The sequence below is a fragment of the Oncorhynchus gorbuscha genome, linkage group LG01, assembly GCF_021184085.1.
Source record: "Oncorhynchus gorbuscha isolate QuinsamMale2020 ecotype Even-year linkage group LG01, OgorEven_v1.0, whole genome shotgun sequence".
In the NCBI taxonomy this organism is placed as follows: Eukaryota; Metazoa; Chordata; class Actinopteri; order Salmoniformes; family Salmonidae; genus Oncorhynchus; species Oncorhynchus gorbuscha.
Window position 1 is genome coordinate 91,940,015 of NC_060173.1, and position 17,789 is coordinate 91,957,803.

General features: G+C 40.7%; 1 protein-coding gene across 1 annotated transcript in view; it reads right to left on the bottom strand.

Moving 5' to 3' along the window:
- The window catches only part of LOC124045897 (anosmin-1), a 54,322-nt gene extending 36,811 nt beyond the window's left edge, over nucleotides 1-17,511 (bottom strand). Inside the window, exons 1-2 of the mRNA XM_046365681.1 lie at nucleotides 17,238-17,511; nucleotides 10,396-10,443 (exon numbers count right to left, since the gene is read on the bottom strand). Of these exons, the coding sequence (XP_046221637.1) occupies nucleotides 10,396-10,443; nucleotides 17,238-17,432 (243 nt within the window). The 5' untranslated portion in view covers nucleotides 17,433-17,511. The remainder of the gene's footprint in view (nucleotides 1-10,395; nucleotides 10,444-17,237) is intronic.
- Between the last annotated feature and the right edge of the window lie 278 nt (nucleotides 17,512-17,789).

Consider the following 17,789-nt stretch of genomic DNA (forward strand, 5'->3'; position numbering starts at 1 on the left):
CGCCCATGGTAATGCAACTTTTTCCTTCAGCTACTCACCATTGAGTCTTTACCTCCTCAGAATCATTGGAATGTTCCGGAAGGGAACCATCACCACTAGAGAAAGTCTAGGGGCTGTAACCTCAGAGAGGAGAGAATGCACGTCTCCAGTGTCGATGGTCTGGTGTTTCTGGGAGGGGGGTTCTCTCCCTGCCACCCACATTGTGTATAATGAGCTCCACAGATAGCAGGCAATGGAGCAACCCCCCTCAGTCAATGAAACTTAACAGCCATGTCCAGATCCTTCCTGCTAGGACTGACCAGCCTTGCTTCACACTCCTCCGCCACACACACAGGCCTCAGACTCAAACACCATTCAAGTATAAAAGTGTGTGGAATGAATAAAAACAGTAAGAGATGTGCACACAGAAATTAACCTAAATAAAAAGTGTTCTGAAACAACTACCACCACTGTCCAATGAGACAAATAAGTGGAGTGAAGGAATACCCGATAATAATTGTGCATTCGGAAAGTACTCAGACACCTACACTTTTTCCACATTTTGTTACAGCCTTATTCTAAAATATCACACAATACCCCATAACGACAAAGAAAAAACAGGTTAAGTCATTTTTACACATTTAGAAAAATGTAAAAAGTGGAATCACATTTACATAACTATTCAGACCCTTTACTTTGTTGAAGTACCTTTGGCAGAGTTTACAGCCTCGAGTCTTCTTGGGTATGACGCTACAAACTTTGCACACCTGTATTTGGGGAGTTTCATTCTTCTCTCCAGATCCTCTCAAGCTCTGTCAGGTTGGATGGGGAGCGTCACTGCACAGCTATTTTCAGCTCTGTCCAGAGATGTTCGATCAGGTTCAAGTCCGGACTCTAGCTGGGCCACTCAAGGACATTCAGAGACTTGTCCCAAGGTTGTGTGCTTAGGGTTGTTGTCCTGTTGGAAGGTGAACCTTCGCCCCAGTCTGAGGTCCTGAGCACTCTGGGGCAGGCTGTCACCAAGGATTTCTTTGTACTTTGCGTTCATATTTCCCCTTGATCCTGACTAGTCTCCCTGTCTCTGCCGCTGAAAAACATCCCCACAACATGATGCTGCCACAACCAAGCGTCACCGTAGGGATGGTTCCAGGTTCTCTCCGGACGTGAAGCTTGGCATTCTGGCCAAATAGTTCAATCTTGGTTTCATCAGACCAGAGAATCTTGTCTCTCATGGTCAGAGTCCTTTAGATGCCTTTTAGCAAAGTCCAAGCGGGCTGTTATGGGCCTTCTACTGAGGAGTGGCTTCCGTCTGGCCACTTTACCATGAAGTCCTGATTCGCGGAGTGCTGCAGGAATGGTTGTCCTTCTCGTAGGTTTTCCTATCTGCACAGAGGAACTCTGGAACTCTGAGTGACCATCGGGTTCTTGGTCATCTCCCTGACCAAGGCCCTTCTTCCCCGATTGCAGAGTTTGGCGGGGCAGTCAGTTCTAGGGTGAGTCTTGGTGGTCCCTTCCATTTAAAAATGATTGAGGCCACTGTTTTCTTGGGGACCTTGAAGGCTGCAGAAATGTTTTGGTACCCTTGCCAAGATCTGTGCCCTGACTAAATCCTGTCTCGGAACTCTACGGACAATTCCTTCGGTCTCATGGCTTGATTTTTGCTCTGACATGCACTGTCAACTGAGGGATCTTATATAGATAGGGGTATGCACTTTTCCAAATCATGTCCATTCAATTTAATTTACCACAGGTGAACTCCAATCAAGTTGTAGAAACATCTCATGGATGATCAATGGAAACAGGATGCAACATAACTCACTTTCAAGTCTCATAGCAAAGGATCTGAATACTTATGTAAATAAGGTATCTGTTCATTTGTAATAAATTTCAAAAAAAAAAAAAAAAAATTAAAAAAATTGGCTGTGTCATTATGGGGTATTGTGTGTAGATTGATGAGGAAAATAAATATTTAATCAATTTTATAATAAGGCTAAAACATAACAAAATGTGGATAAAGTCAGGGGGTCTGAATACTTTCCAAATGCACTGTTCATCTCAATATTTGGTCTGTTTAATCATCAGTCATACTCTAGCAGCACACCTGGAGGCTCCTCAGGAGGATGGGGAGAACAATCCTCCTTATTGAATTTTCAAAAAAAATGTAATAGTGAAAAAAGACAAAACTACCATATATATATTATACAATAATTATATATATATATTATACAATAATTATGTCAACTTCCGGAGGACATCCTCCAACCTATCTGAGCTTTTACAGCATGAACTAACAGTTTATCAACTCAACTGAAAGGATCAGAGAATGAATCAAGTACTGAAAGCATAAACTATAGCAAGCTAGCAGAGTAGTGCATAAAATGTGGTGAGTAGTTGATTCAGACAGAATAGTTGAACAGTTGATCAAATTATTATTATTTTTTAAATGGAGAAGCAAGAGCGAGAGAGCGACCTAGTTATATTTTGTTGCATTTTCACTCTAACTTTCACTTAGTTAGTGAATTCAGCTAGCCAGTTTAGCCTACTCAAACACCCAGCTCAAACAGAGAGGGATGCTATGTTAAATAGCCCTGCTATGGCTATCCAACACTGGAACTCGTCCAAGTCAAGGTAAGTTTGTGGATTTGTTGATTGATTTCCACCGGGGCCCGCCTGTGTAACTACTAAACTGCTTGCTGACTGTACTGCATGATTGTAGCGGGTTTACAAACTTGTTAGATCTAGTAGCTATGTTAACTACGACGTTAGCTAATATGGTGACAACAATGTAGGCTGTGTGTAGCAGTCATGATATGAAGGTTTGGCTTGGATTTTTTCTCCAACTGGTCACAGACAGCTGATGTGTTGTGCACTGAAGTCCACAAGTGAAGGGAAATCGATCCGAGAAGGAATTATACGATGAGCAGATCATGCTGTTTGTATGTGGTTGCTATGAACGTGAACTGTGTTCGCGTGTGATCAGGGGTGTATTCAATCCACCAATTCTGTTGAAAAAAACATTACTTAAACAGAAGGAAAAAAATACCCACATTTGTCCAATAGAAACTCTCGTTTTGGATGAATGATGACACCCTAGATGCAGGTAAGAGTGTGCAAGGCTGTATAGAATGTGTCACTGTCACCTTGATTACTCACATTTTTCTCTGGACCTGTGCACCTATGTTGTAAACTTTTCATAGGCTAGGTTGTAGCAACCTCATGATAGCTATAGGGAACATTTTAGTATCATGTAGTAGCCTAAACCTTTTGATGTTAAATTGAGCTGTGTGAATGGAATAGGAATGACAATATGCTGTAATAGAAATATGGCCATGCTCATAAAAAAATAATTGTCCTCCCTCATCTTAAAATGACACCGACCGCCACTGCGGCACACACTTGACAGTAATTGTCACCAAAAGGTGCTTTGAAGTGCGTCCAAGCAGACAAAGACCCAGCCATGCCACGACCATAAACCATCCACAGCATCTACTTAAATCAGATATTTTCACTGCGCCTCCAAAATATACTGCCTTCCTCCAAATGACCTTAGTAAATTGCCATGACACACTTCAAGTTTGTAGCCAATGAGGAATGCTATATTTTCCCAGAACGCATGCCATTATTTTCTTTTTTAATGACGATTAATGCAGATTGAGGACCGAGCCAACACTACCAATAGACTGATTGACCTAGAAAAACACTACTGTTGGGGAAGTCAGATAAAAAAAAATTGGCGTGAGAAAACTAGTGGGTAAGAAAGGGGGGGTGACGGACTTTTTGAAAGACACTTTTGAATGAGAGACGTACATAGCTCTCTAGTTCTTGCTATTCAGGCAAATTGCACTGAAGCATTCTTCACAAAATGTAAAGGTTCAGTTGAGACATGTGTTATCCAATAGAATAAACAGATGTTGTTTGTTCTTAATGCAGGGATGTCTAGCTCATTGGGTATGATGGGTAAGCAGAGTCAAAAGAGACACCTGGAGCATTACAGTTCCATGAAGGACATGCATTGACATTAAAAAGCTGTCCATACAATGTTGCTTTACAAAGCTTCTCTCTCTCTCTCTGAAAACCTTGGTGGGTTGGTGATGTGGCGGGGAAACAGAGAGGAGAAGTCGTCAGTTCACTGCTAAGGGATGTTTGACTAAAGATTAATGGATTACTTTTGTTCATCCTAGTGATGGGCTGAGCATTCTAGTTCAGAGAAATCCGTCTCCCTGGTCAACAAGTGTACATGGAATTATATCTTCATTTCAAAGCATGATTTTCTTCTTAAATCCAAAATACACTTATATTCCAACATCTCTCCAGACAAGTGTAACCGAGCGTAGCACACGTGTGGGTAATGAAGTACATTGCTTATTTGCAAACTGGCATTTAACAGTCTCAAGTCAATCCTAGCATTTGATTTGGAGCATGGATCACACCCTTTGGGAAATCAGCCCTGTTAAATGTCAGTCATACTCTGCATGTGGAAAGCTTTTTGGCTGACACACACATTCTTAGCACAAGGAGCAGGAAAAGAGAGAACGCCCTGTAGTTTGAAAACTTTCGATGAGTACCTTATCCAAATCTCTCAAGTGGGAAGCTATCAAAGCAGAGTAGACTAAATGACAATAGCTCATACAAATGCTGCCTGCACTCCGCTCCATCCTCCTGGTGTCCCCTAGCTGAATAGGGGCTGGCCTGGTGTTACGGCATGCTAATGACTGCCCGCCACCTCTCCCTGCCCCGGCAAGCGGGAAGACGGGTTAATCACCATGACAAAGGGGGCTGCTGGGAGTTAGGAGGCAATGGGAGTGACTCCGGCCGTTCCCCCGTCTAAGATGTAAACTGGGAGGCTTTGATTTCCTAAACCGCTGACAGACGGAGAGTCATAGCATCTTTGTCTAAATAATTAACCAGTCTTTACCACACATTGTCCACAAAGGGACCCCCACTATGGACTTGGATGGAAAGAACACCGGTCCAGGGAGGGGGAGGGCTTTTTAGCCACTGCTTTTGTCCGTCTGTTTGACTGTGAGCTGTTCATGAAGTGAGGAGAAGCTAATCAGAATCCGTAGAGCCATCCAAACAGAGGCACTGTACGACATGGGCCATTTGTAGTGATTGTTTGAGCTGACACAATAGCCCCTGTGCTTTGAGAGGCTCAGAGAGAGACTCTGTAAACACTCCACTCAATTATGTCGATATGAAGTGTGTGTGTGTGCGCATGTATGCTCATCAAACAAGACAGAACTTTAGGGTTCTAGTCTTTGTTTGAATAACCAAACTCTTATTTGCTCAGTTCTAAAATATACCAGAGGGATACAGGTCTCATCAACAAATTGGAGTTCAGTATTATGATGGTGAACTTTGAATATTACTTTGTAAGATGCTACATCATGTTCACACTCCAATAAATCATGTCTGAAAGTACAGGCTAAACAAGTGCAAAGTGATTTGTAACACCACGCGCACACACACACAGACAGAGGGTAAATGAGTGCAAAGTCACATGCTTGTCAAGAGAACAAGACATCCATTAAAGAATCTCTGGCATTTTCAGAGATTCAGCCATGTAGCCGGTTGATTATGAAAACAGTATGCTGTGCATTGACTTGCAGCCAGCAAAAGCCTTTTCAAACATAAAACTCATGATGAATGACAAGGGAATGGCTGGTGCCAAGAACCGATGTTGGCCATCACTATGGAAAGGAAAGAAACAAGTTGAGCTGCATTATAGTGAAAACAATGGAGGCTCTACTTTTAAAAAATACACATCATTTAAAACACCCCGACAAGGTCATTACAAATTACCTCAAAACGTAATCTTCTGGAGCACAGAAATATTAACTTTGAATATACTTTAGTCATTTAGGGTGGCAGGGTAGCCTAGTGGTTAGAGCGTTGGACTAGTAACCAGAAGGTTGTGAGTTCAAACCCCCGAGCTGACAAGGTACAAATCTGTCGTTCTGCCCCTGAACAGGCAGTTAACCCACTGTTCCTAGGCAGTCATTGTAAATAAGAATCTGTTCTTAACTGACTTGCCTAGTTAAATAAAGGTAACATAAATAAATACAAATTTTGCAACTCCTACTTATAAGCATGTGTAAATGTCATACTGTACAGTATAATGTACTGATACTATGCATATGATCACATATGTAGGTATCCACACACACACACACACACACACACACACACACACACACACACACACACACACACACACACACACACACACACACACACACACACACACACACACACACACACACACACACACACACACACACACACACACACACATACAGTACCAGTCAAAAGTTTGGACATAGCTACTCATTCAAGGGTTTTTCTTTATTTGTACTATTTTCTGCATTAATAGTAAATATTAGTGCAGACATCAAAACTATGAAATAACACATATGGAATTATGTTGTAACCACAAAAAATGCTCAAATATATTGTATATTTGAGATTCTTCCATGTAGTCATCCTTTGCCTTGACAGCTTCGCATACTCTTGGTATTCTCTCATGAGGTAGTCACCTGGAATGCATTTCAATGTGTGCCTTGTAAAAGTTAATTTGTGGAATTTCTTTCCTTCTTAATGTGTCTGAGCCAATCAGTTGTATTGTGACAAGGTAGGGGGTGATATACAGAAAATAGCCATATTTGGTAAAAGACCAAGTTCATATTTTGGCAAGAACAGCTCAAATAAGCAAAGAGAAATGACAATCCATCATTACTTTAAGACATGAAGGTCAGTCAAGGAAAATGAAGAAACTTTCAAAGTTCTTGACAAGTGCAGTCACAAAAACCATCAAGCACTATGATGAAACTGGCTCTCATGAGGACCACCACAGGAAAGGAAGACCCAGAAAGACCCAGATTTAAATTCATTAGAGTTAACTGCACCTCAGATTACAGTCCAAATAAATGATTCAGAGTTCCAGTAACAGACATATCTCATAATCAACTGTTCAGAGGAGACTGCGTGAATCAGACCTTCATGGTCGAATTGCTGCAAAGAAACCTCTACTAAAGGACACCAATAATAATAAGAAATTTGCTTGGGCCAAGAAACACGAGCAATGGACATTAGAACGGTGGAAACCTGTCCTTTGGTCAGAGTCCAAATTTGTGATTTTTGGTTCCAACCGCCATGTCTTTGCGCGACACAGAGTAGGTGAATGGATGATCTCCACATGTGTGGTTCCCACTGTGAAGCATGGAGGTGGTGGTGTGGTGGTGCTTTGCTGGTGACTCTGTGATTGATTTAGAATTCAAGGCACACTTAACCAGCATGGCTACCACAGCGTTCAGCAGCGATACACCATTCCCATCTGGTTTATGCTTAGTGGGACTATCATTTGTTTTGACCCAACACACCTCCAGGATGTGTAAGGGCTATTTGACCAAAGAGAGTGATGGAGTGCTGCATCAGATGACCTGACCTCCACAATTACCCAACCTCAACGCAGTTGAGATGGTTATGGATGAGTTAGAAGGAAAAGCTTCCAACAAGTGCTCAGCATATGGGAACTCCTTCAAGACTGTTGGAAAAGTATTTCTCATGAAGCTGGTTGAGAGAACAAGAGTGTGCAAGCTGTCTTCAAGTCAAAGGGTGGCTACTTCAAATATATTTTGATTTGTTTAACACTTTTTTGGTTACTACATGATTCCATAGTTTTGATGTCTTTACTATTATTCTACAATGTAGAAAATAGTAAAAATAAAAACCCTGGAATGAGTAGATGTCCAAACTTTTGACTGGTACTGCACACATACATACATACATACATATGTATGTAACAAACACACACCACACACACACACCAGCTTGTATGAGGACCTGAAAAACTGACGTTCCCCAAACCTTTTTCAATTAATCACAATCCGCATGGATTTGATTTAAATATCAAAGGAATATAGAAATATTTAGATCTCAAATAAAAGGGGATGGTTTGCATTTGGGTGTGAATACAAGACGTTGATTGTAATGAATATTCATAACAAATGCAATACTGCGAAGTCAGTAAAGAGTGTTCAGCAGTTCCACATTGCACTGTTTCATATTATCCATGTAGTCATTAATATAAAAAAGGGAGCCCAGTGTTGGCCAATATTACGATAGTATCGTCTATCGAGGATGATTGGCAGCCATCGTTGATGGCGATGACGTCGTGATGTGACAGACGATACCTAAACCTATTTCAACTTGACTGCTGGCGCACAGTAATGAGCCGAGTCAAGAAGCGCACAGCACAGCACTGCACGGATGTCAATCTGAATAAACTGCATATATTCCTATTTGCTACAGACTATTACAATAAATGTGTTAGATTTACAGAATGCAAGAGAACAACGTAGACAGACCTTAAGAGTTTTACCATAGCGGCACAGAATGTCCGGTAAGAAAATGGGGTTTTGTTTTTTCCCTCTCGAATGATCTGGGTCAAAAGCCGAAGTTCCTTTTTACAGCAGACGCTCTGGTGTTTTAATGTTATAGAAGCCCAATGTTCTATTCTCTCTCAATATGACTATTAAGACATTCAGTTTAATGCATACTGGATTTCCCCCACCACACTATTTCATGATCAAACAGTGATTGAATCTAATGGAGTTCTAGGCCATTTAAGGAAGTTTAAGTTGTTTTTGAATAACTTAAAACCATGGTAGTCCTAAACTAAGGTAGTATTGAGGAAGATGGAACAACCAATAGCAATGAGCAAGATAGAAAAAAACAAATGATATATTTGAACAAACCTTACAGTACAAGACAGAAATGCAAGCGAGGCCAGACAAAATCCCTCCTTGCCGTTGCAAACCAAACAGCCAAATGCCTTATCCTACTAATGGAAATATCATAAAAGCATTAAGACTAATTACAATTATGAAGAGTATTTCCCAAACATTCCAATAAAGTGTTTGTCCTAAAGTTGCAGCTTTTAAATGGGAACAATTATGAAAGTCAGAGTCTATGCTATTCTCAATCACAGCGTTATTATTATGAAAGTCAGATTCCATGCTATTCTCAATCACAGCTTTATTGTGGATGACATATTTCAGGCCACAAAGTGTCAAATTGAGCATACAATGTCAAGATGGAAAAAAATCGAATGAGAAGTCAAAAGAGCTGTGACCTAAGTTCTGAAAGAAACTATACGTAGCCTATAGGCATATTATTCTAGCAATATGCTACCTACAACACATAGTACCCTAGGCCTAATAAGATATGAAACTGGTATTATCATTATCCAGTTCTGGGGACAACAGAGTTGCTTGCTCTGCACCCTACAATGATTGACAGTGTGTTACTCACTCTGCGCTTTGGCACACACAGACAGGCCTAGGCTACCCATATTATTAATATTTATTTATTTTAAATCTAAAGTTGCTATAGCCCAACCCTAGATAAATCATCAGTATACAGATTTATAATAAAACCTCAATAAAACAGTGTAAGAAACGCAAACAATGACTCAAGAGAGTAATTGTTTTCTAGTAGTCAGTAAGTAGTCAGTACAGACAAGGATGAGATCCAATTTGTCGTCGCCTCCGCAACAGCACGCTTCCCATTAGCTATTAAGACAACGTTTTTATAAATGCAAAGGAAAACAAAACAGAGACACGCGCTCGCGAAAGAGAAAACTGTAAGCATCCGTAGAAGTGTGAATGACAACACTATTTACATCCTGGGTGGAATTCAGTCCTCTGACGATGACATCATCAGGACCAACGTGTAGGCTGGTTGCTGCTGTCCTGGTTGATATGAACAGAAGTCTTTGACAGAGATAGGGTATCAGTTACTGTCCCAAATGGCACCCTATTTGCAGTACCCTAATCTTGGCCAGAGTCACATAGGGACAAGCTGAAAGGTAGTCCACTATTTTGTGAATAGGGTTCAAAGTTGCCCCATGTCTTTGATCCCCACGGTTGTGTCATCATCATTCCTCCCTCCTGGTTGTCCTCCCAGAATGCCCTGGGCTGATCCTGTCCTCAGTATACTGTCTACTCAGTGGGCTCAGCACCACAGTGAGGGGCTTGTCAACAGCTCCCAGAGAAGCTGAGAGGACGTGTCAGCACCATCCTTTCAGAGGACCTGTCAACACCATCTTTGTACCAACTGTCTTTGGGACAGGGCACGAAAACCAAACAAGACCTTCAGGAAACGCTGGATAAAATGGACTACTGTAATTCTAATGAACAGGGGTTTAGTGGTGTCAGAGACGGGTGGTGGAACCTCAATAACCCTAGAAGAACTTGACTGATGAAAAGGTGAAGTGTGTTCACATAACGGCTATCATGGTTTGAAATTGTTCACCTAAAACTTCTATAAAGTTTGGGTATAGACAGGTTTCTCAAACTTACTTTATAAGTTTGTTATTTCGTTTAAAGCACATGCAGTCAATACTTTGTTACATACCTTTGAGCACTGTTTGTGATTCTGACACCAAACCAAGGATCCATTATTCTGTAATGAAAATAGAGAGCAGATTATGAGTTACAATTTTCAATTCAAGAATGATCAATTAAATGCTAAACACATCATAATTCAGTCCAGTACAGTAGCTATTCACACAATAATTTATAACAACATCAAAAACAGAAAGAATGCTTTGAATCAGTTTCACCACAAAACTTTCTCATTTCTTTATTTAGAAGCCATGGGAAATGTATCAAAACTCAGTTGAATCTTTGAACGGAGTAATACACCCCTATGTGTAACCTAAGGAAGCAAGGTCAGAGAGGGGTGGGGGCAGATCTCTGGACAGTTTCAGTGTCGTTCAGCAGAGCACTGTGACCTCAACTCTTATCAGCCTGCGTTTGATCTTACAACAGACATCCCAGAGGTCACTCACACAGGAACTGATGTCAGCACTCTTGTGTAGACTGCAGACACCTCCAATTCCCCTAATTGCTATGGAAGTGCCACCTTCTGGGTTCCATGAAGCCAAACATTTGGTCCTAATTGTGCCGGCTAAAGAGAGTGTCTCCCTGTCATCTTGAGAAGTTCCAATGGGCTAAATGCCTGGCTCAAGTGTCCATTTCCTGAGCTCCAAAAAACCACAAGGCTATTATCTTCAATTATGGTTTCACTTGGACATTAAATGTAAGATAAATGATCGCCCAGACAAATTGACCAGTTGATTAATTCGCTGGTGGAGGTAATTCCATGGTAACAGAATGATGCCGATTCCCAGATTTTTCACTTTAAAATGTATGCTAAAAAAAAGTTAAATTATTTTGTTTGATATGCATTTTAAAGTGAAAAATCTGAGTCTCAGCATCATTCTGTTACCATGGAATTTCCCTGAACTCAATGTTTTGCTAAGGTTCTAGGTATGAAGGCTTGGGTGCAAGTGTTTGATTCATTCAAATCCCCACCAAAGTTTTCTGCCATTATGAATAGTTGAGAAATTTGAGAAAGGAAACCTTCTCAATAAAGGCGGTGACTCTAAATTTCCATTACCAGACATATGTTAAAAATGTAAGGTCACCGTTATACATGAATCCGTGCGTTGTTCCTTACAATAAGACACTGCACCAGGAATGACCGACTAGCCAAACCTTAAGGGTCTGTGAACCAAGAAAGTCTGCATAAGTTCAATGTCAAGTTCAAAGTATTCTCAATGTAATCCAGTGGAAATTCCCAGTGAGACCTCGGGAAATTCCCAGTGAGACCTCGGGAAATTCCCAGTGAGACCTCGGGAAATTCCCAGTGAGACCTCGAGAAATTCCCAGTGAGACCTCGAGAAATTCCCAGTGAGACCTCGGGAAATTCCCAGTGAGACCTCGGGAAATTCCCAGTGAGACCTCGGGAAATTCCCAGTGAGACCTCGGGAAAGAACTTCTCGTTAAAGGATTTCATTTGCCATCCAGTACCAGTGTGTGTTAGGTGTCAAGGATAATGGTCAGCCAGTTTAAAGAGCATCCACGGTGCATCGGGAAGTCTAGGGAAGAGACTTAACAGCAATTCCATGGTAACAGAGTGACAGTGAGACGCTGATTTTTCACTTTAAAATGTATATGTCAAATAAAAAACAATGATTGCAGAGTTAAAGCAAAACAATTTCCACTGATTTCCATTTGACAGAAATACATTCACTTGACGAACAATGCAGATAGAAAGTTTGGTAACAAAGTAAAACTGAAGGAGATTTGTCCTACCGTGGAATTGCCCTACTGCTAATTGTAATAACATCATAAAGAAATTCATGTTACTAATGAATAGGATGCAAGCGTGACAAATCTCATTATTCTACTAAACAAAGACAAATTAATAGACGGAAATGTAGGTAACAAATAGACATGTTTTACCTATAGCTTACATTTCATAGTCAGCCCAAGTTTGGAACAGGAAAACCTGAAGAATTCACCCTAAAAAAAACTTGTTCTTCTGTAGTACTATATGTACTGTATTTTGATTGAAATGTTGTGCTCTATAACATGATGAATGTACATGTGTAATAACATGATGTACATCTAAAACATGTCAAATAAATTACATGTGTAATACAAATCTAATGGCACTAAATATACCCAAAAAGATCAATCAAACGTGTCAAAATAATATATCAGTGCCACTGACTCTGTAAATAAAACCCTGGCAATCACTCAAAATCATTTATACACATTGGCATGACTCCAGTCTGCTCCTAAATCACAGGCACAGTTTTTTTTTCACACCTTTTCTTGCCCATCCGTCAGTGGCAACAGAAAGAGATCTGTGGAGGGGCTCATTTTGCTCAGTGACAGCATCTCTGCAGCACCGGCGGGGCTCTGTGGGATGTTGCCCCAGCTGTCCAGGCCTGACCTCAGCATGTCATGGACCAATGGGGTATAATTATAGGTCAGGACTTCATCCCAACGACTCGAGTGGCATTCCTCAGCAGTTTCAATATGATGCAGTGCTGCCGAGGAACTGTTTAAGACTCCGGTCGATGAAATGCTTTCCACATCCGGATAGTCACTAAAACGACTTGGAGAGCCAAATGGTTGCTCTGTGTGTCTGAACGCAGAGGTGAACTCACAGCTTTCTCTGTGTCACTGGTAAAGTCGTGTAAACACAGATTCACCCCAGAGATGTATTCTGGCTTGTGCCAGCTGAGAAGGCAGAGCAGGTGACCAGGGCCATGTTGTATTTCTACACATCTGAGGAACATAGACAGCATTCCTTCTTTTGAAAACAGCTATACATTTGGTTTCCCATCCATCTCTGATTTGTGGTGCCGTCGCTGTTCAGTGTTCACTTTCTGAATCCATGTGATCCTTTATCAACTATGGTGTCGCTGTAGGCCTACATTACATCACGCAGTGCTGATGAGCCATGAATGTCCTGCTTTTTTAAGTTCAGCACAGAAATTACAATAGGTCACTTATACATCACTGACATTGGCAAAAGCCCTGACAAAAATCTGTTTGGATCAAAACATTGTCAACCAATAAAATATGTGTAGCACATAAGGGATGTGCAGAGCATCTTTTTTTACATTATGGATTTGTTTTTAATGGCCAAGCACTCCATGCAAAGTGTTTGATTTCATAGGCAATTGGAACCCCAGGTAGAGACAGTTCAAAGAGCTGGCAACCTCTCTATGTCTATCAACAACCCAGAAACCTCTCCGGACCAAAATAACTAAGCAACCCTCCAGGTTCCCCTGTTGACTGTTCAAATAGCTGTGGGCTCTAAGCAAATAAATCAGAGAATTGACATGCATGGATTGTGACAGTGAGGTTCCTCAATCATATTCTTCAGCATCAAGGTTAATATGAAAGTGAATGTTGTATCAAATTGAAATGGTGAAGACGTTGAGCCTGTATCCCGTTAGGAATGTGTAATGTTTGTCTGAGGAGGCACTAGAGGGTGTAGCAGGCAGTAGCACTCACTGGGAGCTGAGATTTACAGACATGACGGTCGTGGTTTAAAAGCTTTTACAGAGAGGTGAGGCCAAGCTACACAGAGCCCTATTCATCCCCTGTCTTCACTAATGAAAAAGTCCACACATGAGACGAGCAGTGGCTGTGGTTTGATTCCACCCCAACTTATTTAATATCAAAAGACAAAAACAAGGGGATACGGAAAAACTACTTTCCCATGTTTTTCTTTCCTTCGCTATGAACACAGGTCTCACAAGTGCAATACTTTAACTTTCAGCACCCCCGCTCACTGGGTATGAATGACCAAATTTAAAATGTTACATTTTTATGACTTAAAATGTAATAACAAGACCACATGGACACACCTTGTTTTTTGGTTTCATGGGTAGTCATAAATAATCCACTACAAGACTGATGCTTTCAGAATGCATTAGTGAACAGAGGTCCCAGTTCACTCCTAATATTTTAAATGTCCAGTGACCATATTTATAACTGGGTGTTCCCCTCTCTCTGTCTATTGTACCAGGGTGACAAGTCCCCCATATATGAAGGAAAATTTCAATAAATACATATGTATTTTGGAAGTACTTCTACATTTATAAATCCTAAATTGCCATAAATCCAAAGCCCAAAAGGTCATGCCTTTTTCCAACTCTGTATCTGTTCCTGCTGAGCTCAGTAACTCATCACTGAAAATTATCCTTGGATCCTGATTCGGCCAAGTTCAAAGGAGGACTTGTGTGGGAGTTTACAGCGTCAACTGCTAAAATGTTTTATTTCAATATGCAAAAAAATGTATATTTAACTTCTACAAAGGACAATATAAAAAAATGTACACCCCCTTCAACTTTTTCACATTATGCTTCCTTAATTTTTTCTAATAAGGGATTCAATTAGATTTTTTCATACAGATCTACATAACCTAACTCTGAGATAGGGTTTTATTTTTTCTGGGGGAGGATTAAACACATTTTTATGCAAAATACACCAGAGTTGCTTTCAAAGAGGTGTTGAATGTGCCTGACCAATCGAGTCTCAGTCAGACTTAAAAGCTTTAAAAAAAAAAAAAAGACAAAAATCAAACACACGGTTTAAATATCACTGTCCATCGATGATCCCCATACAAATTGACTGCGTCTGTGCAATTTTGACAAAAACAATGGATATATGATGCCCTAAGAGTTGTGCTAAGTTGGTAAAATATTTATAAAATTATTGACAGCTGTAATGGCTACCAAAGGTCCTTCCACCAAGTATTAACTCAGGGGTGTGGAGACTTATCCAATTATGATATTTCAGGGGAGGTGTTTCTTAATTTGTAACATTTTCAAAAAACTTTTTCACTTCGAAAATTTGTTGTAGGTTGTGTAGAAGTTTTCAAATATAATTAAGTCAGTAAACTTTTTTAAAAACATTTCTATAGGCGTATTGCTGAAAAGGGTCTATTTCCATGAAACTGGAAACATTGTGTGTCTTGGAGTCCTTATAAAGTATTAAATTAATCCTAAGCATGAATGCTTTCTGAGTTGAATTAAGAGGTCTGCATTCTCAATCATGTTAGAGGTTGGAGGCAAGCCCCCGCCTAGCTGGGCCTGCTCTGTAATGAGATCTGTCAGAGGAAGCAGATCCACCTGTAGGTCGCAGCACATTGAGCGCTGACTGGGCAGGCTCCAGTGTTATGGCAACAGTACATTAGAGCTTATCACATTTAGCCAAAGTGGGCCTCTACGTTTAGCAGGAAGGTGACCTCACTGGGGATAGCATCAGTGGGCCAGTGTCCCCGCTATGAGGTGTGATTCTGGCATTTGGTGGCAAGGGTTAGGGCCATGGGCTAGAGCAGGGGGAGGCATGTTTTTCCAGCTGACCAGACCTCCCATTTCCACATGAAAGAGCCTGCTGAGAACACAATGCATTTAACAGTACTCAGCGTATCAACAACAATTGGCTTCTATTCTTGGAGCTCCAAGCATGCTCAACCAGTCCCTTATCACAGAGCAAAAATGCACCTCTTTTATAAACACATCCTCCTAATTTCCTGCCCTCTGAACACAACAGAGGTTGAATACAACTTCTGGGGCAGTCAATTATCAGACAATTAACCCATTATAATTTCAGTCAAATAGTGATTGATTATAGGCCTCCATATTAAGAACATGGGCAGTGCCGAGAAGTTGTTGAAATTATCTTCAAATTCATTTCGGTGAACTTCAATAGACTAAATGGTCTAATAAAGAATCTGAAATAAAATATATCAATGCTTCCTAACATAAAACCAACTAATATAAAGAGAGAAGACAGGAGAGGGAGACAAAGCACTCAATGATAGTTAATAACAGTTGACCAGCTCTCCCAACATTGATTCCAAAACACACAGCAATCAGTAATTAAATAGAATAGAGAGTATAAGCCCAGACTTCATCCTGCAAATGTTCTTAAGTCAAAGCTAAAAAGTGACTGCAGATAGGAGGTGAAAGACAGTTGGGGGAAGAAAAGGATCTTTTTACTGTGTCCTTGGAGAGAACAATGTGTCTAGTGGAGGGTGAAAAACAACTTCTGACACCACATACCAAATCACCCAATTAAAAGGTTAATTCCACAGCAAATCACTTCTTCCAACTCAAATTCTAGAAGAGCATCGAAACATGCTTGGTGGTCATCTTCGGTATGCATAATCATATTGTGACCTATTTTCTGGGTTATTGTGGGTGCTAATTGTGAGGTAATTGAATATATGGGGTGAAAAATAAAACTGGCCCATTTTGATAGAGGGCTATAAACAAATCAGATCAAACATCTAACCACAACATTCTTAAGACTCCAAATCAAAAGCAGCCCTCATATTTCTTACTATGGAGAATTAATGAACCAGTGTGACAAAAAAGGTTCACATGCACAAAACAGCAAGGCTATAATGTCCTTCCACTATAATAACAATAATAATAATAATAAGTGCCCACAATACAGTATGTACACAATATGCATCAACTTTGCAGCTGTGGAAAGCAAAACCAATAGACTCCAAGTCCTATAGGGTCATCAGCTGCACTGTTTTAGTCACTGTGTGACAAGTGAAGTCCAACAAAACTATCAGTAGGTTATTCTGTCAGAGAAGAGGCCACATTGTTTATATTTCAGAACCCCGTGTTTAATTTGTAATGTGACAGACGCATTCATATCCAATAGCCTATTCATCAACTCATCAATATGGGGTGACACACACACACACACACACACACACACACACACACACACACACACACACACACACACACACACACACACACACACACACACACACACACACACACACACACACACTGTATTTTTATTTTGAGGGGGACACATGAAGCGTAAAAGTTGGACAGACTGTAAGCAACACGCTCCTACCTGGGAGTGCTTGAAAAAAGCAGAGATGCGAGTGATATGCAGGCTGAGACATCTCGAGGCGCATCTTGCTCGGTAAATGCTAGCAGTGAAGAACGAGTCATCCTGCCTGGTCCTCGCAGCGAAGGTTCCATGGGTCGACAACACTGTAATCCATAGACACAGGGTTACACATACAGTTAAGCTCCTGGGCAACATTGTCCGACGACGGGTGCTGCTTTTTATCCGTTCACTGATCGGGCTACACTGCGTGTTGACTCCGCTGTAGAAACTAAAGAAACTTCAATTATACACTGGGGAGGAGTCAGAACCGCGTGCGCTTTGTGATTGGCGGATACCGTGGTGATTGGCAAATACTGCGAGTGCCTTGCAGCAGGTAGAGGTTATGGACTCACTATCAAGCATTTTCAAATATGAATTCTATTTGAGTAGATGGTTTGAATGATTTTGTGCTGAAAATCAATTAGGACAATTGTTATGAATAACATTTATATTCAATGTCACCTCAAATGTATTGGAAATATATTGATTCTTTGAACTGTCTCTGTCCTTCTG